Consider the following 17,995-nt stretch of genomic DNA (forward strand, 5'->3'; position numbering starts at 1 on the left):
ACTCTGCCTCACAGGCTCACTGTCCCAAGGTGGGGGGCGGGGATCGTCTGGGCTGGTGACACCCCCCTCCAGTCCTCGAGGTGGGCTGCTGTGGGTGAAACTAGGCACTGGGGCTTCATGAGGACGGCTCCCCCTGAGCTGGCCCTCATCCTCCCCTGCCTCCCAGGCGCTGGAGGGGCAGCCCCGTTTACAATCACTCTGAGGAGGGAAGTCTGGGGAATCACTTTCCCATCCAGGCTTCATCTATTCCTTAAAAAAAAAAAAAAAAAGCTTTACTGAGGTATGATTGCCATACAACAAGCTGTACATATTTAACATATACAGCTGGATTCTGCAGCTCTCGTGAGGTACGCTCACCCCTGGATGCTTGTTAGATCAGTGTTTCTGTAGAGAAACATTCTGTGAGGGCTGGGACCTCCGATTCTGCCACCCTGCTCTCGATTCTTCACCTACTCCTTGGATCAAGGTCTGGAACGCCCTCCACGGAGGCATCCGAACCCTCACTACAGGAGGGTGGTACGCAGCATGGGCCACGTAACCAGACTGACGTGGCCCCGAACCCTGGGTCTGCCCAGGACTAGCAGCCTGACTTTGAACAAGTTACTTAAGCCTCGCGGTTCCTCATCTGTAAAATGGAAATAATATCCCCCTCCCAGAGTCGCTGTCATGATGAAATGAGGAAGGCATGCAAAATGCTAAGCACATAACTAGTGTTCAATAAATAGTCGCTGTTATAATTATTTATTAGCTCAACACTGGTCCCATCTCACCTAGGAAGACTTTTCAGCCCTCCTTCCCCGAAATTTCCTGAAGCACCAATGGGGATGCCTTTGGTAGATAATGTCTTGCACTGTTATTTAGCTAGTTTGTGCCCAAATCAGAGCATTATTCCTTGCATTTCTTCTGCTGCCCTCTCCCCTGCCCCAGCACTCGACACAGAGTCAGGCCCATAAGAGGAACTCAAGGATGGAGAATGAAATGGAATTAAGAGAAAGGGAGGGACGCAAGGAGGGAGGCATCAGGGAGACTGAGAAAGGGAGGTGAGAAGGTGGGGATGGAGGGCGGTGGCATTGTCCAGACGTGAGTGACATGCCTCTCCCGAAGCACACGATGGGGAAGGGACTGCACAGAGAAGCCACCAGTGGGGACCTGGGATGTCTTTTGCATCCCCTGCATCCTTTTAATTTTTCCTCAAACTCAGTCCTCCCTGCTCCCCTTCTCATCCCAAGGAGGAAAGTGCTTCCTGATTTGGCTAATATCTACTCACCCACCCAATCTATCAACTGATTCTAATGTTTTCTATACTATCTATGAAATCTCTCTCTCTCTCTCCCATCTCCCTCTCCATTCTCCTTCCCAGGTGACCTCAGACAAGTCACTTCCCCATCTCTGGACCCGGGTCTGCTCACCTATAAAACTAGATTTTCCTAAATGGCCTCAGAAGTCCTTTCTTCCCCCAGCATTCTCTTATCTAACTGCTTTACTTCTCCTTTTTAAAATTTATTTATTTATTTATTTATTTTTGGCTGCGTTGGGTCCTCATTGCTGCACGTGTGCTTTCTCTCATTGTAGAGAGCGTCGGCTTCTCTTGTTGCAGAGCACGGGCTCTAGGCACGCGGGCTTCAGTAGTTGTGGCTTGCGGGCTCTAGAGCACAGGCTCACTAGTTCTGGCGCACAGGCTTAGTTGCTCCGCGGCATGTAGGATCTTCCCAGACCAGGGCTCGAACCCGTGTCCCCTGTATTGGCAGGCGGACTCTCAACCACTGTGCCACCAGGGAAGTCCCTGTTTTACTTCTCTTGCCTGTCTTGATAACTTACTTCTTAGTTACCCAAACAACTTAAGCGATTGATCATCCCTCCTTTTAAAAAAATATTTTTTCAAGAAAACTTATAAATGTCCCCTAGGCTCTAAAGTTTCATGAAGGGCTTTTTTTTTTTTTTTTTTTTTGCGGTACGGGGGCCTCTCACTGCTGTGGCCTCTCCCGTTGCGGAGCACAGGCTCCGGACGCGCAGGCTCAGCGGCCATGGCTCACGGACCCAGCCACTCCGTGGCATGTGGGACCTTCCTGGACCGGGGCACAAACCCGTGTCCCCTGCATCGGCAGGCGGACTCTCAACCACTGCGCCACCAGGGAAGGCCCATGAAGGGCTTTCCTGATCACTGCATATCTCCAATGCCTGGCTCAGTACCTAGCCCGCAGCAAGCGGTCAATAAATATTTGTTGAATAACTGGATGGATGGAATTGCCACCATATGCCTGTGGGGAATAATGAGATGCAGGGGGACATGTTAGCAGTTGGTCGGCTTAAGAAAATCTAGGTCATCCTGAGAATAACCCCAGTTTAGACACTTGCAAGTGTGTTATGAAACAAAAAAGTAAAAAGTCTGAGAAACTCTGGAATCACCATCTTAATGATCTATTGCCCATCACTTACCTAATCTATTGTCATCCTGTTCAGTTATTCTAATTTGATGGGAGCTGCCCTCTGTCAGGGCTGTGATAGTCTTTAGTCACTTATGTAATAAGGAACATCTGGGGAGGAGAGGGAAGGCCGGAAGGCAGATGTCAGGAGGGGAAAGGGCTCGGCGGCCTTAACAATGACACCTACCGTTTATTGAGCACTTACTGCGAGCCAGACTCTTCACTCTTGCTACCTCACTTAATACTCTGGACAACGCTGAGAGGAAGGTGGTACGATTATCATCAACCCCACCTTAGAGATGGGAAATCGAGGCTCAGACAGGTTATACAGATACATCCTTGGGTATATCAAGGATTTGAAGCCAGCTTCAGAGTCTGAGCACTTGAACCCTCACCCCAGCCTGGAAGCCACACTGACCACTTCAGAGACCAAAGCCTGAAAACCCCTGCAAAGGCTTTGGTGTTGCCACCAGGGTCCCCAGTCCCCTACCCCTCCCTCTACATATTTTTGCTCTTTCTTGGTTATGGGACCAAGTTTTCAACTTGGCAAAATGGACTTGGAACCAAGCCAGGAGCGGGGAGAGATTCCAAAAGATTTGTGATTAAACCACCTCTAGTTTGTCCTTCCTAGTAACTAACCTTGTTCTCACTAGGTCATCTCTCAGATCTGGGGGCTGCCACACGGCTCTAGTTGTCAGTGTGTCCAGGGGTCTTTGTCTACATCACTGATATATCAATAACAGGAAGAGGCTGTTCTAGAGGAGTTTAGATGACACAGCTGTGACACGTTGGGGACACGTTGCATAATGAGAACACTTGGACCACATCACATACCCAAAGAGGTGTTTCCCATCAAGGTTCACACCTTGAGAAACTGGACTAAATCCAACAATGTTGCCGTTGCTGACAGCATCGCTGGAGCCTCTCTTTAGCTCTCAGATAATGTTAGAAACCCACCTGTTGCATCATGGTGACTCCTTTTCTTTGATTTAAAACAATCTCATGCCACTTGAGTACTCATTTGCTTTCTCACCAGAATGGGCACCCGGTGACTTTTGGCCATTTCCAAATACCAGACGTATCCTCGAAGGATGAAAATCTGCCCTCCCAGAGGTTAATCAGAAGGTTCTCTCGCAGCCTCGGGAAGGCCTCCGGGAAGAGTCTGAAGGATGAGTGAGCTGTGACGGGCAAAGGAAGGAGCCCACAGCTCCCTGACGTGACCGCGCGGCCGGCCAGCCGTCATTTGGATGTGTAAGTTTGGAGTTTCATTTTCAAACCCCTCGTTGCTTTACAGCCACACGTGGCACACAGGAATGCGGCGCAGGGGCTGCGCACAACCCAGTGGGTCGGCCAGCCCAAGCGGGGAAACGCAGCAGCAGCAGAGGCTGTTCTGGAAAACGGCCACTCTGGGCACACGCCCACACTGAGGCCTGGACTGAGGCCGCCGGTGCAACCGCTTAGCCACCCGCTTCCCCTGGGAAATGGGTCCTCTGGCCTCCACTTCGGGCCTGGAACCAGGAAGCGGGAGGCGGTGACCTCACAGCGAGTGCCCGTCGGGCTGGAGGTGGGAGGGTACACCTTCCCCCGCCACCCACCTCCTTCCAGAGCCCAGCGTGGCTGGGAGCTCTCGTTATTTGTCTCCCAATCCCCCTTCCGGAAGCGGCCCCTCATCGCTTCCGGCGGGTCCGGGGTTACTTCCGGTAGACCCCCTGGAGGAGGAGCAGCGGAAGAGGACCGGGGAGGAGGGGGCGGAGGCAGCGGGGTGCCGGGAGGCCCGGAGGGGTCCGGCAGGGGAGCGAAGGAGGGAAAGGCGCTGATGCTCTGGCCCTTCCCGCCCACAGCCAGGGCCCTGCTCTCCCGTGCGGCCATGTCCGAGGGGGAGAGCAAGGAAAGCTTGGGCGGCGAGTGCCCCGTGTGCTACGAGAAGTTCCGCGAAATGGAGGGCGCCAGCCGGACGCTGAGCTGTGGCCACATGTTCTGCCATGACTGCCTAGTCAAGTACCTCCTCTCCACACGTGTGGACGGGCAGGTCCAGAGGACCGTCGTCTGCCCCGTCTGCCGCTACGTCACCTTCCTCGACAAGAAGAGCTCCTGCTGGCCCTCCAAGCTGGACAAGAGCTCTCAGACCCTGGTCGTGCCCTTGGACCCGCCGCCCGGCCTGCTCCAGGAGCCGCAGATCTTCCTCATCAGCAGCCATGGGATACCCCTGGGGAAGCAGGACAGCATCCTGCCCGGGCGCAGCCTGGCCGAGCTCTTGGAGGCCTCCCCGGTGCCCAGCTCCACCCGGTCGTTCTGCAGCCGCTTCCAGGCCCTACTGCTCATCGTCCTCATTGCCGTGGTGTCCGTGGTGGCTGCCATCCTGCCCTGGGTGCTGCTGGTGAGGAAGCACGCGTGAGTGGGGCACCGGCCCGAGGGCCGCTTTGGAAGCTGGCCGCTCTGGAAGCTGCCCGCTCACACAGCCAGGCTGCCTGGGGGGTGTCAGCCGAGCCCTGAGGGATGGCCAGCGGCAGAAGGGATGTTAGGGCGGTGCTGGCTGGAGGTCCAGTGGCATCTCCCCACCCCGGGCTCCTTGCTCCCAGTGCGTCTCAGGGAGAACAGGGAGGCCAGGGCTGGGCTGAGCAGCCAGGCTCTGGGCTGAATGAAATGGAAACTCCAGGCTCCAGGCCAGGGAGGAAAGCGTGATGGACACCCTTGCTCAGAAACAGCAGCAGGGGCATACCCTCCGGGGAAGCTGACCCTTCCTCTAGGCTGGAGCCGAGCAACGCAGGGAGATGGGCGGCTGCTCCGTCCTGTGGGCTCACCAGCCCCGAGGGGTAGTCCTCACCTTCCAGGTGACCTGCCTGAGCCCAGCTGGGGTTCTGCGTGGGGTACATCCCAGAGGGGCCCAAGGGCAGGACTCCTCCAGGACAGAATTCCCAGCCAGGGTCCTCCAACCCGCTCCGAGCAATAAACAGAAGGGGTGGCGCAGGGGCCAAAGGCGCTTGTGTTTCCTGGAATCTCAGCCCCCATCCATGACACCCCACAGCTGGGCAAGGGTGCCAGCCTGGAAGGTCTTCCCTGAGGGAGAAGCTGATCTCAGGGAGCTCCTGGAGGAAGGAACAGAAAAGGGGAGTGGAGGCCACATCAGGAGTCGGAAGTTTGTTGACAGAGGCTGAGGCCAGCAGAATGGCCCACAGAGCCAGAGGTCTCCCCAAGCCTCCCCGGCCCAAGAATGGTCCAAATTTTGAGTCCTGGGGTTTTCAAGGATAGTGTGGAAAGCGGGCAGTGCAGGGGAAGCCTGGTGGCCGGGACTTGAGTCAGCTGAAAACTATGTGGGCAAACGAACCCCTGGAGGCTTCCTCCCAGCCCAGGTTCTCCTCTTCCTCATGACCAACCACTCATTAGAGGCCACACCAGCTGGGCCAGTTCCCGGGGTGGATTCCCAGGCTGGGCTGGGTGAGGAAGGGTGGGGAAGAAGACAGCTGTGCTTGGCAGAGACGCTTCTGTCTCAGTGAACGCTGGAACCCAGCTGTTGTCGGTGCTGGCCAAGGTCACATCACCTGGGGACCCTGCCTATGCTGGGGGTCCTTGATGAGGACACTAGAAAAAGCTCAGATTGGGGAGCTGTCTGGGGAGCGAGCCATTCGGGGACAGCTATCTTCTGTTTATTAAGGCCCATAAGTCAGTGGGCCATCATCTTAATTTTAGGACTAAAACCAGCAAAAACCTCAAGCTGTTTTCTGAAATGGGTGGTTCAGAGCCCAGGTGTGCCAACAGCCAAGCTCTCCACAGCCTCTGCCTCTCTCAGCGAAGCTCGCTGTCTGTGGGGAAAGAAGTAGCGCCCTCTTACCTAGTTCCTAAAAGCCTGTAATGGTGGTCATTTGGGGACCATTCGGGGATGGGATCCACCTGCAGGGGATATTGGGACACAGAAAGAGTTGATTTAATGCACTTATGGGCTTCTTTTCAAGACTAGAGAAGAACATAGGTGCTATTGGGGGAGGTACAGGTGGATTCATGGGAAAAATGTTTATTACAGGAATTAAAATGTTACATTTACAAAGGCTCTACTGAGTCAGTTTTAACCACACCCAGGCTGCTTCAAACAGTGTCATGAATGTCTGGGGACCTGCTTTTAGCCTCTTCAGATTCTGTTGTGTTTGCCGAAAGTTAATTTCGAAATCCCTGTAGTGTTTCCATATTGTTCAGTCGTGACTTGTAGATAGCACTCCTTTTATTTTCAAAGAATGTCAAAAGCTATATATTTTCTCAAAGATTCCAGACACACTGTAAATGCATGTGGGAAGCGATGAGCCTGGCCTTTTAGGATAATTCTTTTTAAATGAAAAAGACCATCCGAAAACACAAATGCAAATGGCTCTTAAACATTTACTCAGCCACACTTGTGAAAGGAGTGCAAATTACAATTCTGCTGGCATCCCGTTTTTCACCTATTAGCTTGTCTAAACTCACCCTGCTGCCAACGCTGAGGGAAGCACGTGAGGTTGGTAGGAAGGGATACTGATAAAACCCCTAGGAGGGGAAATTTGACATTATCTATCAAATGTCCACTTTGACCAAGCAATTCCCGTTCTAGAAAGGTATGTGACAGATACACTTGCATATTGTGGCATTGACATATGTAACTGCAGTGTTGTTCCTAAAAACAAAGAATTGGGAAACCCTGCATGCCAGTCAGAAGGGGCTGGTTGTGTAACTTGAGATGCAGGAACTGTCATGCAGCTGTAAAAAGAACAAGGAAGGACCTGCAAACTGACTGAAAGTCTCCAAGATCCAATGGCCGATGGGCAGAGGCAAGGTGTGAAACGCTGGGTATCTGATACTACAACCTGTGTAGAAAGTGGGGGCATAAGAATTTACTTTCCGGGACTTCCCTGGTGTCCAGTGGTTAAGAGTGCGCTGAGAATGGACTTGAGGACACGGGGAGGGAGAAGGGTAAGCTAGGATGGAGTGAGAGAGTGGCATGGACTTATAAATACTACCAAATGTAAAATAGATAGCTAGTGGGAAGCAGCCGCATAGCACAGGGAGATCAGCTCGGTGCTTTGTGACCACCTAGAGGGGTGGGATAGGGAGGGTGGGAGGGAGACGCAAGAGGGAGGAGATATGGGGATATATGTATACGTATAGCTTATTCACTTTGTCATACAGCAGAAACTAATACACCATTGTAAAGCAATTATACTCCAATAAAGATGTTAAAAAAAAAAAAAAAGACTGCTTCCACTACAGGGGGCACGGGTTCGATCCCTGGTCAGGGAACTAGATCCCACATGCCGCGTGGCGTGCCCAAAAAAATGAAAAAGAATTTACTTTCTGATTTGCTTATTTGCGCATAAAGCAATTGGGAATATTCAAAAAAAAACTAGTAAGAGTGGTGAACTGTGGATGGGGATGAGAAAATGATGGAATGGAAAGGGAACTTCTCCCTTTACCTTTGGTATTTAGGGATTTTTGAACCAAGTAAATGTAGGTATTATCTGAACATTAAATTGAAAAATTATATCAGAAGCTAAAGATATCTTCAGTGTACACACTTGTTGCCTAGTGACGAGTCGGCCCCAAGAGCCGCCAGACTGCTTGACCTGTGGTTCCAGAGTGTCAGCTGATGTGTCTCGTTCGAGGTATGACATCTCAGGCTCACCAGGCACCCAGGAAGGAAGGTGAAATGTTTAATATTCTCAGCGTTCCTAAGTTCCTAGGGATTTCTCTGGGCCCCACCATTTAATGTGTTCATCTTGATTCCCTCTTTCTCGATTTTTTTGGCTGTGCTGCGCGGCTTGTGGGATCTTAGCTCTCCAACTCCCCAGGCCCCTGGCATTGAGAGTGGGAGTCCTAACCCCTGGACTGCCAGGGAATTCCCTGTTTTGATTCCCTCTTCTCTATCCTTCCTTTTCTTTCTCAAATAAAATCTTTCGCTTTAAGCAACCACCCTGGGTCAGGGCACTACAGGAAGATAACATAGATAGATAGGTAGACAGGCAGACGGATGCCCCGAGGTTAAACATAAACTGTCACTCCTCTCTTTCTCCCCTTGTCCAGCGGCATACCCCCGCCTTTACACACACACTCTCACACTCACACACACTCACTCCCTTTGCCACCTCCCATTACAATAACCTTTAGCTCTCATACACAGTCTAGGCCGACCCAGCGAGCCGAAGGATGCATACTGCACTGGTGGGCCCCAGGCCAGGGCTGCCAGGAGTCTGGGCAGGCACATCAGAGACCGCTCGGCCCCTCGGCCCGTGACCTCTGCCCTCAGTGAAGCCTGAGGACGCGGGCAGCTCTTCTGCAATCACCACTTCTCTCTTTGACCTTCACAATCCAAATGTCCTTTTTTGATACAAAATAAACAACCTTGGCCCATCCTCACAACTTGTCCCTTTCCTTCGTCCTCCTCAAACCCAGAACAAAGGAGCGCCACAACTAATTCTCAACACAAACTACTGGCAGTTCCTACAAGCAATGCTGGTGCAGGCTTCTGGGCTCTCGTTTGGGTAGCTCTCTCCACCTGGAACACGCTTCCCCCATTGTCTACCTGGAAAACTCCTACCTAGCTTTCCAGAAACAGTTCATGGGTTACCTATAAAACCTCCCCCAACCCTTACCTTGGTTAGAATTGGCCGCACCTGTGCTGTGTCCCCTGCTGCATTCCACCATCTTCCCGAGACACTTGATGATGCGTGTTTGTTGACAAGTCCGTCTCCTCCTTCTAGACAATGTGCTCCTTGACAAGAGGCTAGATCTTAACTGATCTTGCTCAGATCATACCAAGTGTCTGGCACAGAATTTAGGAAAGAGTCGAAGCTGGATAAATATTTGAAGAACGCATGAGTGAAGGAATGAATGGATGAACAAATGAACAAGTAAACATGACGGTTTGTGGTCCAGAAAAAAAAGTTTAGTCCAGGGATGTAGGCATGAAGCCTGGATAATACCTACCTTGCTGTGTCTTAGGGCTACACAAAGACCACCCTCAAAATGACCCGAAGGAGCCAGTTTAAAAGGACTCACTTGGGGACTTCCTTGGAGGTCCAGTGGTTAAGACTCAAAAAAGAAAAAAAAAAAAAAAAAGGACTCACGTAAGAAGAATGTGGAGAGAGGACAGCCAGGTGAGGTGGCCAGAGGTTCATGTAGGGTGGCGCCATGACGCCCAACAGACACTTGTGAAGATAAACAGACTGTATAACTAGGCTAGCAGTCATCTGCATCTGTGGGTACAACTTCCAACAGTCTTCACACTGTATAAAGTGGTTATGCTTCCACATGGTGGGTGGGCTCGAGTTTAATTTCGATGACTGTGTTGGATGGAGGGAGGGAGGCCTGAGAGGCTTGGGTGGCAGCAGAGAATGATGGGGAGGCTGAAGAAACAGAGAAGACCTTTGTGGGAAGAGAGAAAGATGATGGGGAGGCCTGAAGAAGAGGCGATGAAGGAAACTAGTAAAGACAATAAGAGGAAAGAGAAGGTGAAGACCAGAAAGGGAGGCAGGAGGCTTCAGCAGCTCCATGTCAAACTCAGCTCAACCCCAGAGCCCCATGGGCTCCTCTCTGAATCGCTCTCATGCCAGCCACAGGGACCCGGCACCTGGTGACAGTGTGTCATGGGCTTCACACCTCCACGCCTTCCCTCAAGCTATTCCCTCTGCCTCCTGGAGCTAATTTTAACATTCCTCAAAGGTCACTAAAGGGCGACTTCACCCGAGGTCTTCCCGGACCCCAGAGTTCTCTTCTCTTCCCGAAGCACCCAGGCACCAAGGATAGCCAGGCTCAGCGAGCACTTCTCTGGGGTCCTGTGGTTGTTAATTTTGTTGTTTATCTCATCTCTTAGACAGTGAGCTTCCTGCAGGCAGAAACTTTGACTAATTGCCTTTTGTAGCTCCAGGGTGCAACCTGGCTGGCCCATGAAAGATGTTCCATAAACATTTGTTGAAAAGAATTGCAGCAGAAGAATTCTGCTCTCACTGAAGTTTTGAATAACAAATAAAACCCGGGGCTATATCTTCACAGCATATTTAAGAACACAACTATTTTTAAATCATGAAAACACATGTTCTTCACTGACTCCACTCTGGGCCCTCAAGGATATGGTTTCTCACTCTTTGACTTGAGCCCAGTGGGTTCCTACAAAGTGGGACCATATAGGGAATGATCAGAAGGGGCTGGGAAGCCAGCCTGCACGGGTTCATCTATAACCTATGGGTTCTGTATAACCTTGCACGAGCTCCTCTCACTTCTCTGTGGCTCAGGGTCCTCATCTGTAAAACAGGACAACAATACCAGGATGGCAAGGCTATTTGGTGGATTAAAGGAGTTAAAAAGGCAGTGAGTAGAAGGGTGTCCCTAAGACTCTGCAAGCTTACTACGTCTTAAGTATCATGAAACGTGTGTCTTCCCCTAGTATGACACCTGCGTTATTCATTCAACAGAAACTGATCGCTTACTAGGTGCGCGGCCAGGCACGCGGCGGGAGTTCACCCGGCACTGCAATCCTTCAGGAGGGCACACCCCCTTGCCCTGCTTCCATCAGATCCTGAACTGAATGTGAGCAGGCAGTAAAATTAAGAAAAGGGCACAGTGGGGCTTCCCTGGCGGCACAGTGGTTAAGAATCCGCCTGCCAGTACAGAGGACACGGGTTCGAGCCCTGGTCCGGGAAGATCCCACATGCCATGGAGCAACTAAGCCCGTGCGCCACAACTACTGAGCCTGAGCTCTAGAGCCCGTGAGCTACAACTACTGAATCCTGCCCGCCTAGAGCCTGTGCTCCGCAACAAGAGAAGCCACCGCAATGAGAAGACCGCTCACCGCACTAGAGAAAGCCGGCGTGTAGCAATGAAGACCCAACGCAGACAAAAATAAATAAATAAAATAAATTTATTTTTTTAAAAAGAAAGAAAAGGTCACAGTTCTCTACGTGGAAAAGCTTCCTCACGCCGCTATCCTCAAAGTGTGGTCTCGGACCAGCACCCTCGGCATCACCTGGGAGCTCGTTAGAAACGCGGGTTCAGACCTACTTCCGCGGGGCGGGGGCAGACCCGCGGCCCCAGTCCTCGGAAGGCCCCTCGCCGGCGGGAGCCGAACCTCGGGCGGGCCCCGCGGAGCAGTCAGCACACACATTGGTGTTGGGGCGGCTGCGGGCGCCGGGCTGGAGCTGGCTGGTTACCTGTCAGGCACACTCGACAGGCCCACGCCCTTGGCCCGGGGTCCAGGTAACCGAGGTGACCGGCCGGCCGGAGTCCCAGCGCCACCTGGCGGTCAAATATAGGACCTCCCCTTTCCCGGCTAAGGGAGTACCCGCTGCCCGGTGTTCGAGTGAAGGGACACGGGTCCCTGGGGCCGCTAGCTCCCTCAACACCCGGCGGGGCAGTCAGACCCCAAGCAGCCCCCGCCACTTGGCCGGGAACCACCGTTCCCAGAGGATGCAGCTGCAGAACCCAGAGCTCCCACGGAAGGCACCAGGACCTGGAGAAGGGCTCTGCAGTTCCCCTCCGAGCCACGAGATGACGCTAGTGATCAATTTCTTCCCCAGTTTTCCGTCCGCGTTCAAACTCTGCGCCTCTCTCGCTCCAAGAAACATCGGTCTCGCGAGACCTTCCGGAAACTTACAAAACCGGAAGCTGTGTGTGGATTTCTTCCCTTTTGTGGCCATCGCTGAAGCGCCAACGGGTGAGTTTGCTGGGACAACGCGTATAATCCGCAGCCATCCGTTCACGGGCACGGTGTATCTCGACCCCGGGGGCCCCGATACTGTTCCGGTGGCCGAGTAGCAGCCGGGAAGGGGGGCCAGGATGGTCTCGACCTTTCTCCTAGCTCAAGGCCCGCCGGGGTGGGGAAGGGAGGAGGAAAGAGGATTTGGGGACTTCGAAACGGGAGCTGAAGGGGAGAGGGCCTATGGTGATGGAGTCTAGTCTGGGCAGTGTAGTTTCCTAAAGAATGGTCTCAGGATAACTTCTTGGTAAATCTACTGAACTTTCAGACGGCGCTCGCCCATTGGAAGGCTTTTTGGACCCGAGTTATGTGCATTTTCCAGGTTCGGGATGAGGGCCTGATTTCATTCATTTGGGATGGGGCTAAATGTGTTCACGCTGAAGTTCTCAGATTAACGTTGGTTGGTCTTTCTAAAACGTGATGTGATGTTGAATTGTCAGTCTGCTTTGCCCTAATTCAGCGGAAATATAAGGCCTGTTTTAGCTTTCTTACGCAGTGGTTATGCCGTTTGAGAGTGTAAACAAAAAGTTTAATTACAACAGGTGTGTTGGTAATGGAACGTTCTTCTGTTCCATAAGCAAATACAGAAAACATCCCAGTAAAGCAGTTCACTACAAGCAGTTTTTGATGAAGTTAAAGAATGTGACAGCTTTTGTGAGCATTCTGAACTTTCCAGATGAAATTGTTGCAGTTACTTGTTTGTAAACTGAGATTTGGTCATTTAAGAGTTTACACCTCTTTTAACTTTTTATTTAGCCGAAATGAAGTTCAATCCCTTTGTGACTTCTGACCGAAGCAAGAACCGGAAAAGGCATTTCAATGCGCCTTCCCACATTCGCAGGAAAATTATGTCTTCCCCTCTTTCTAAAGAGCTGAGACAGAAGTACAATGTCCGATCCATGCCCATCCGGAAGGATGATGAAGTTCAGGTATGTGCCGTGTTCAGGTCATCTTGGCGAATATCCCGCACGTTAGGCACAGACGATGGATTGCATTCTGAGAGCGATACATCTGAGACATTGGCTCCCAGAACAGCATTGCAAAAGGAGTTGCGCTGGGGACTAAACAAAAAGCACGTAGCTTTCTTCACCTTTACACTTTGGTGAAAATCATTTGTCTCAGGCGTCAGATGCAGTCATAATTAAACAGAAGAAAGGGGGTTTGGAACCAGAAGCTTAGTTTGGAGTTATCTTTTTCTGGGTGTGTTTGGGCATTGGAGAGGCATTTGAGGACCAGTAAACAATTCTGTGCCTGAATCAAAATCCATATATGTTACAAGTGAGCTGTAGTTTCATATGATTGTTTGAGAGTACCAGTAAATAAGTTGTCAAGTCTATTTAAGTGAAAATGTCTATTAATGTTTCTTAGCTGTAACTTGCAGCTAGTGATTAAGATTCAAGCAGTCTCTAAAGCAGCTGACATGTTACCAGCGTTTCATGAGATGAATAGCCATTTGTCGCTCCTGTGCTGGCGCTAAAATTGCCAGTAGGTTTTGGAGGCAGTCTCTGCTTTCTCCAACTGGGAAGAAACATCTGTTCAGAAGCACTTTGGCAAGCTGAGGGTCGTTGGGACTTGCGGGTACAGAACGATGTTAGTTAACCTCAGGGAAAGAAGTGGCATGTTTCCTTAAATATTAGCTGCTGCCCACTCTTTGGCACTTAGTTGGGCCCTTTAATGGGTTGTGAATTTAATATTTATGGCCTGTTGTTCCCTTCGAGATGGAGTGACAGTTTCCTTGTCAACTCGGTACAAAAAACCAAGGTGGGCTTGTTCCTCGTTTTTAACCTTTTAACAAGCCCACCACTGCTGGTGGGTCATCAGTTGTAGGATGCACTGTCCATCACTGTAGATTTATATGGAGCATAGTTTATTTCCAGGTTAATTGAAGCCAGAGATAGAATTATTGGCACATTTCCATTAATGATTAGGTCTTTCAAAACTGGAAGATCCTGTATATCTGATAACGTGAATGATGTTTACCTGATTCATAGGTTTCCTGATTTTCAAGTTTAATATTCTTTTAACCACATATATCTTTTATTTTTGAATTTGCATTTAGGTTGTACGAGGGCACTACAAAGGGCAGCAAATTGGCAAAGTAGTCCAGGTTTACAGGAAGAAGTATGTCATCTACATTGAACGAGTGCAGCGGGAGAAGGCTAATGGCACAACTGTCCACGTGGGCATTCACCCCAGCAAGGTGGGTGTTTTTAAGAATGCTTGAGAGGGGAGAAGGAAATTTTAACAGTTATTTTGTATGTGTATTTAATGTACCTTTTCCTTAAAAGCTATTAGTAAGCTGATCGATCAATCTAAAAATGAATAGATCTTAAAATACAGGAAATTGGGTAGTTTTTAGATAATATGGATCTGATACCCTGTGTATTAAACAGAATTGAGTAAACAGTAAGGCACATTTACAGCCCTGCAAAGTAGGTATTAAGTCATTTGCAAATGGAAAAAATCTGGACCTCAGGGTCTAGATCCCATTGATAGTGGTATCTAAGCCAAAATAGAAGATAATGGTCTGATTCTCATGTCCTGGACTTTAATGTGAATTCTCCAATACTGCTGTCTAATTTCTCTCAATTAAAAAAATATGTTTAATATAAAGGTAATAAATGTGCTTGGTGCCTATTCAGATAATGAGGTGTTCGTTTCTTTAAGATCTTGGGTTGGCACTACAAATCTAATCTTCAAACTACAGGAAAGTTGCAAGACTAGTACAGCTGTTGCATATCTTTCACCTAGAATTCACAACCTCCATTTTCTTTGCCCTTTGCCCTGCCCACTAGTGGATTACAAACATCGTGGCACTTCACCTCTAATTACGTCAGTGTGCATCTCTTAAGAGCGAAGACTTTCCCATTCTTTACTACAGTCTTATTTTTGCCCCCAACTAGATGAGCCGTTGTCAAAGTCACCAATCCAGTGACCAGTTCTTAGTGTTTTGTGAACTTAATGCAGCATTTGACAGTTGATCTCCCTCTTTGTGGCTCATCTTCATCTCTTATTCCAGACAAACCTCAATATCCAGTTGACTAGTTTGCATGTCAACTTGGATACCCAATCAGTATCTCATACCTGACATGTTTAAACTCCTGGTTTTATCCTTGAACCTTCTTGCAGTTTGTTACTGTCACTGTGTGTGGCAGCTTTGTCCTAATGGCTCAGGCCAAAATGTCATTATTATACACCCCACATGAGTCGATAAGACCTGTTGACTGCTGTCACATTGTATCCAGAATGTTGTTACCATCTGAGTGGCCTACAAGACTGATCACCAGCTACTACTTCTTTTTATTTATTTATTTTTGGCTGCATCGGGTCTTCCTTGCAGCGCGCACAGGCTTTCTCTAGTTGCAGCGAGTGGGGGCTACTCTTCGTTGTGGTGCACCGGCTTCTCATCGCGGTGGCTTCTCTTGCTGCACAGCACGGGCTCTCGGCACACGGGCTTCAGTAGTTGTGGCTCGTGGGCTCTAGAGTACAGGCTCAGTAGTTGTGGCACACGGGCTTAATTGCTCCGCGGCACGTGGGATCTTCCCCGACCAGGGCTCGAACCCGTGTCCCCTGCATTGGCAGACGGATTCTTAACCACTGCGCCACCAGGGAAGTCCCATCACCAGCTACTTCTTGATGTCACCTTATTCCACTCTCCGTGTTCTAGTCCACTGGCCTCTTTACTGTTCCTACAGCCATGCTACTCAGTGTGTCTGCTGGTTGGCAGGATCACCTGGCAACTTCATAGAATTGTACATTCTGTTCCCAGGTCTACTGAAGCAGAATTTGGGGGTGGGACCCAGGGGTCTATTTTAATAAGCCCTCCAGACACACTCAAATTTGAGAAACACACCTGTTAAACTTAGAAGTTCTTCTGCCTCTGGACTTCTGTGCTTGCTCTTCTGTTTGGAATACTCTACCCTTCTTATCAGGTCTCTGTTCAAATATAGACCTTTCCATGAGGCTTTGCCTGATCTCGATTATGATTTAGCCCCTGTCCTCCAGCATTCCATCTCATATTAGATATAACCTCCATGGCGGTGGAGATTGTCTTTTGGTCGCTATGCTATATTTCCAGACCTTGTTCAGTGCTGTCTTTGCCTTCCCTCACCTTCCTCTCTAAGACTAAAATTTATCATAATCTGGGTGTCTTTAGTGACAAGTCTGTTGGAATAAGGTCTGTTCTATGACTTCACTAAAGGTTTTGCAGGTTGAAGCATGTGTGAAGGCTACATTTAATTTCCATCCTTGTGGTACTAACGTTACTATAGAAACAAAAACGTGTATGACTTTGTTAGCTTGTAAAACTGAGAGGAGTGGAATAGCCGAAACGTTTTGCAGTAGAAAAAGCTGATTTTCTAATAAAGCACAGAAGAGGACGTGAGAAGAACCACCAGTGCCACGTTGCCTTCTCCTTTGTTGGCTGAGCATTAGTGAACGTTTAAATTTAAGCCAGGTTTGGGGGTAAAGAGTCATTTCTGGCGCTTCAGTGTTTAGGCATCCACTCCCACAGGTGTGGGGAATGGCACTGAATGTTGGGCTTCCCATGTGTTCTGTGTTGGTAATTGTTTAAAGCTCAGGAGCATTTTTTCTTATTTGTCTGCAGGTGGTTATCACCAGACTAAAACTGGACAAAGACCGCAAAAAGATCCTCGAACGTAAAGCCAAGTCTCGCCAAGTAGGGAAGGAAAAGGGCAAATATAAGGAAGAAACAATTGAGAAGATGCAGGAGTGAAGTGATCTTGTTTACAACTTTCATTAAAAACTGTTAAAATGAAGAGTCTTTTTTTATGTGTGGTGCTTTGAGACGCTGACTAGATTTCGGTGGGTCAGTTTTCAGGGAAGTTCAGGTGATGTTAGCTATCTAGGGGCGGACTACCCTTATCTTGTGGCTTGATTCCAGTAATGAAAAGTACTGTTTAGAGAGAGTTGGTTTTTTTTTTTTTTTTTTTTTTTTTTTGCGGTACACGGGCCTCTCACTGTTGTGGCCTCTCCCGTTGCGGAGAACAGGCTCTGGACGCGCAGGCTCAACGGCCATGGCTCACAGGCCCAGCCGCTCCGCGGCATGTGGGATCTTCCCAGACTGGGGCACGAACCCGTGTCCCCTGCATCGGCAGGCAGACTCTCAACCACTGCGCCACCAGGGAAGCCCCGAGAGTTGGTTTTTTAACCAACTTTGAGCATCAGTTCTTTTTTTAAAAAAAAAATATTTATTTTTAGCCGCGTTGGGTCTTCGTTGCTACGCTTGGGCTTGTCATTGCGGTGGCTTCTCGCTGGGGAGCGCGGGCTCTAGACCACAGGCTCAGTAGTTGTGGCGCACGGGCTTAGCTGCTCTGCAGCATGTGGGATCTGCCAGGACCAGAGCTCGAACCCGTGTCCCCTGCATTGGCAGGCGGATTCTCAACCACTGCGCGACCAGGGAAGTCCCAAGCATCAGTTCTTTAATGATTGAAATGCTTTCTAACAATATTCCGAGATCGGGACTGATAAAATAGTGATTTTCTTTTACAGAGGCAGCAGCACTTTGGGGTAAAGCTGAATATCCGAGGACCCCCTTTACAACCTTGTTTTCTGCACTGATGTTGTGTGAGTGCTGTTAGACCAAAACGAATCTTTAGCTTACAATCTGAAGCAAAAAGTGCTCACCTAAAATGCAGTTTCTCCTAGAGGATTAAGCGATTCCGTGCACAGAGTAATTGTTGGCAACACCTTCCTCACTCTAGACTTAAGCATTTAAACGTGTAGGACGATGAATGGGGTTTACTTTCCAGGCTGGAGGCGAGCATTTACTTATCTTGGAGCCTTTACGACAACGTGTGGAAATAGGTGACCAATTTTGCCGCCGCCGGAGACCTGAGTTAGT

General features: G+C 49.7%; 2 protein-coding genes across 2 annotated transcripts; both read left to right on the forward strand.

Moving 5' to 3' along the window:
• Positions 1–3,109: 3,109 nt before the first annotated feature.
• Positions 3,110–7,473, forward strand: RNF222 (ring finger protein 222). The gene is made up of 2 exons (XM_067714336.1): positions 3,110–3,674; positions 4,265–7,473. Exons 1-2 carry the CDS (start codon positions 3,671–3,673, stop codon positions 4,816–4,818), a joined length of 558 nt encoding a protein of 185 aa, XP_067570437.1. The 5' UTR covers positions 3,110–3,670; the 3' UTR covers positions 4,819–7,473.
• Positions 7,474–11,943: 4,470 nt separating this feature from the next.
• RPL26 (ribosomal protein L26) lies at positions 11,944–16,910 on the forward strand. Its single transcript, XM_067714267.1, has 4 exons — positions 11,944–12,090; positions 12,889–13,061; positions 14,192–14,332; positions 16,739–16,910. The coding sequence occupies exons 2-4, from the start codon at positions 12,894–12,896 to the stop codon at positions 16,865–16,867; spliced, it is 438 nt and encodes a 145-aa protein (XP_067570368.1). The 5' UTR covers positions 11,944–12,090; positions 12,889–12,893; the 3' UTR covers positions 16,868–16,910.
• The last annotated feature ends 1,085 nt before the right edge of the window (positions 16,911–17,995 follow it).

The sequence above is a fragment of the Pseudorca crassidens genome, chromosome 19 (genome assembly GCF_039906515.1).
Source record: "Pseudorca crassidens isolate mPseCra1 chromosome 19, mPseCra1.hap1, whole genome shotgun sequence".
Lineage (NCBI taxonomy): Eukaryota > Metazoa > Chordata > Mammalia > Artiodactyla > Delphinidae > Pseudorca > Pseudorca crassidens.

Coding starts and splice junctions, on each gene's coding strand:
- RPL26 (XM_067714267.1), top strand. CDS start 12,894: ATGAAGTTCAATCCCTTTGTGACTTCTGACCGAAGCAAGAACCGGAAA. Junction 13,062..14,191: donor GGAAGGATGATGAAGTTCAG/GTATGTGCCGTG, acceptor ATTTGCATTTAG/GTTGTACGAGGGCACTACAA. Junction 14,333..16,738: donor TGGGCATTCACCCCAGCAAG/GTGGGTGTTTTT, acceptor ATTTGTCTGCAG/GTGGTTATCACCAGACTAAA.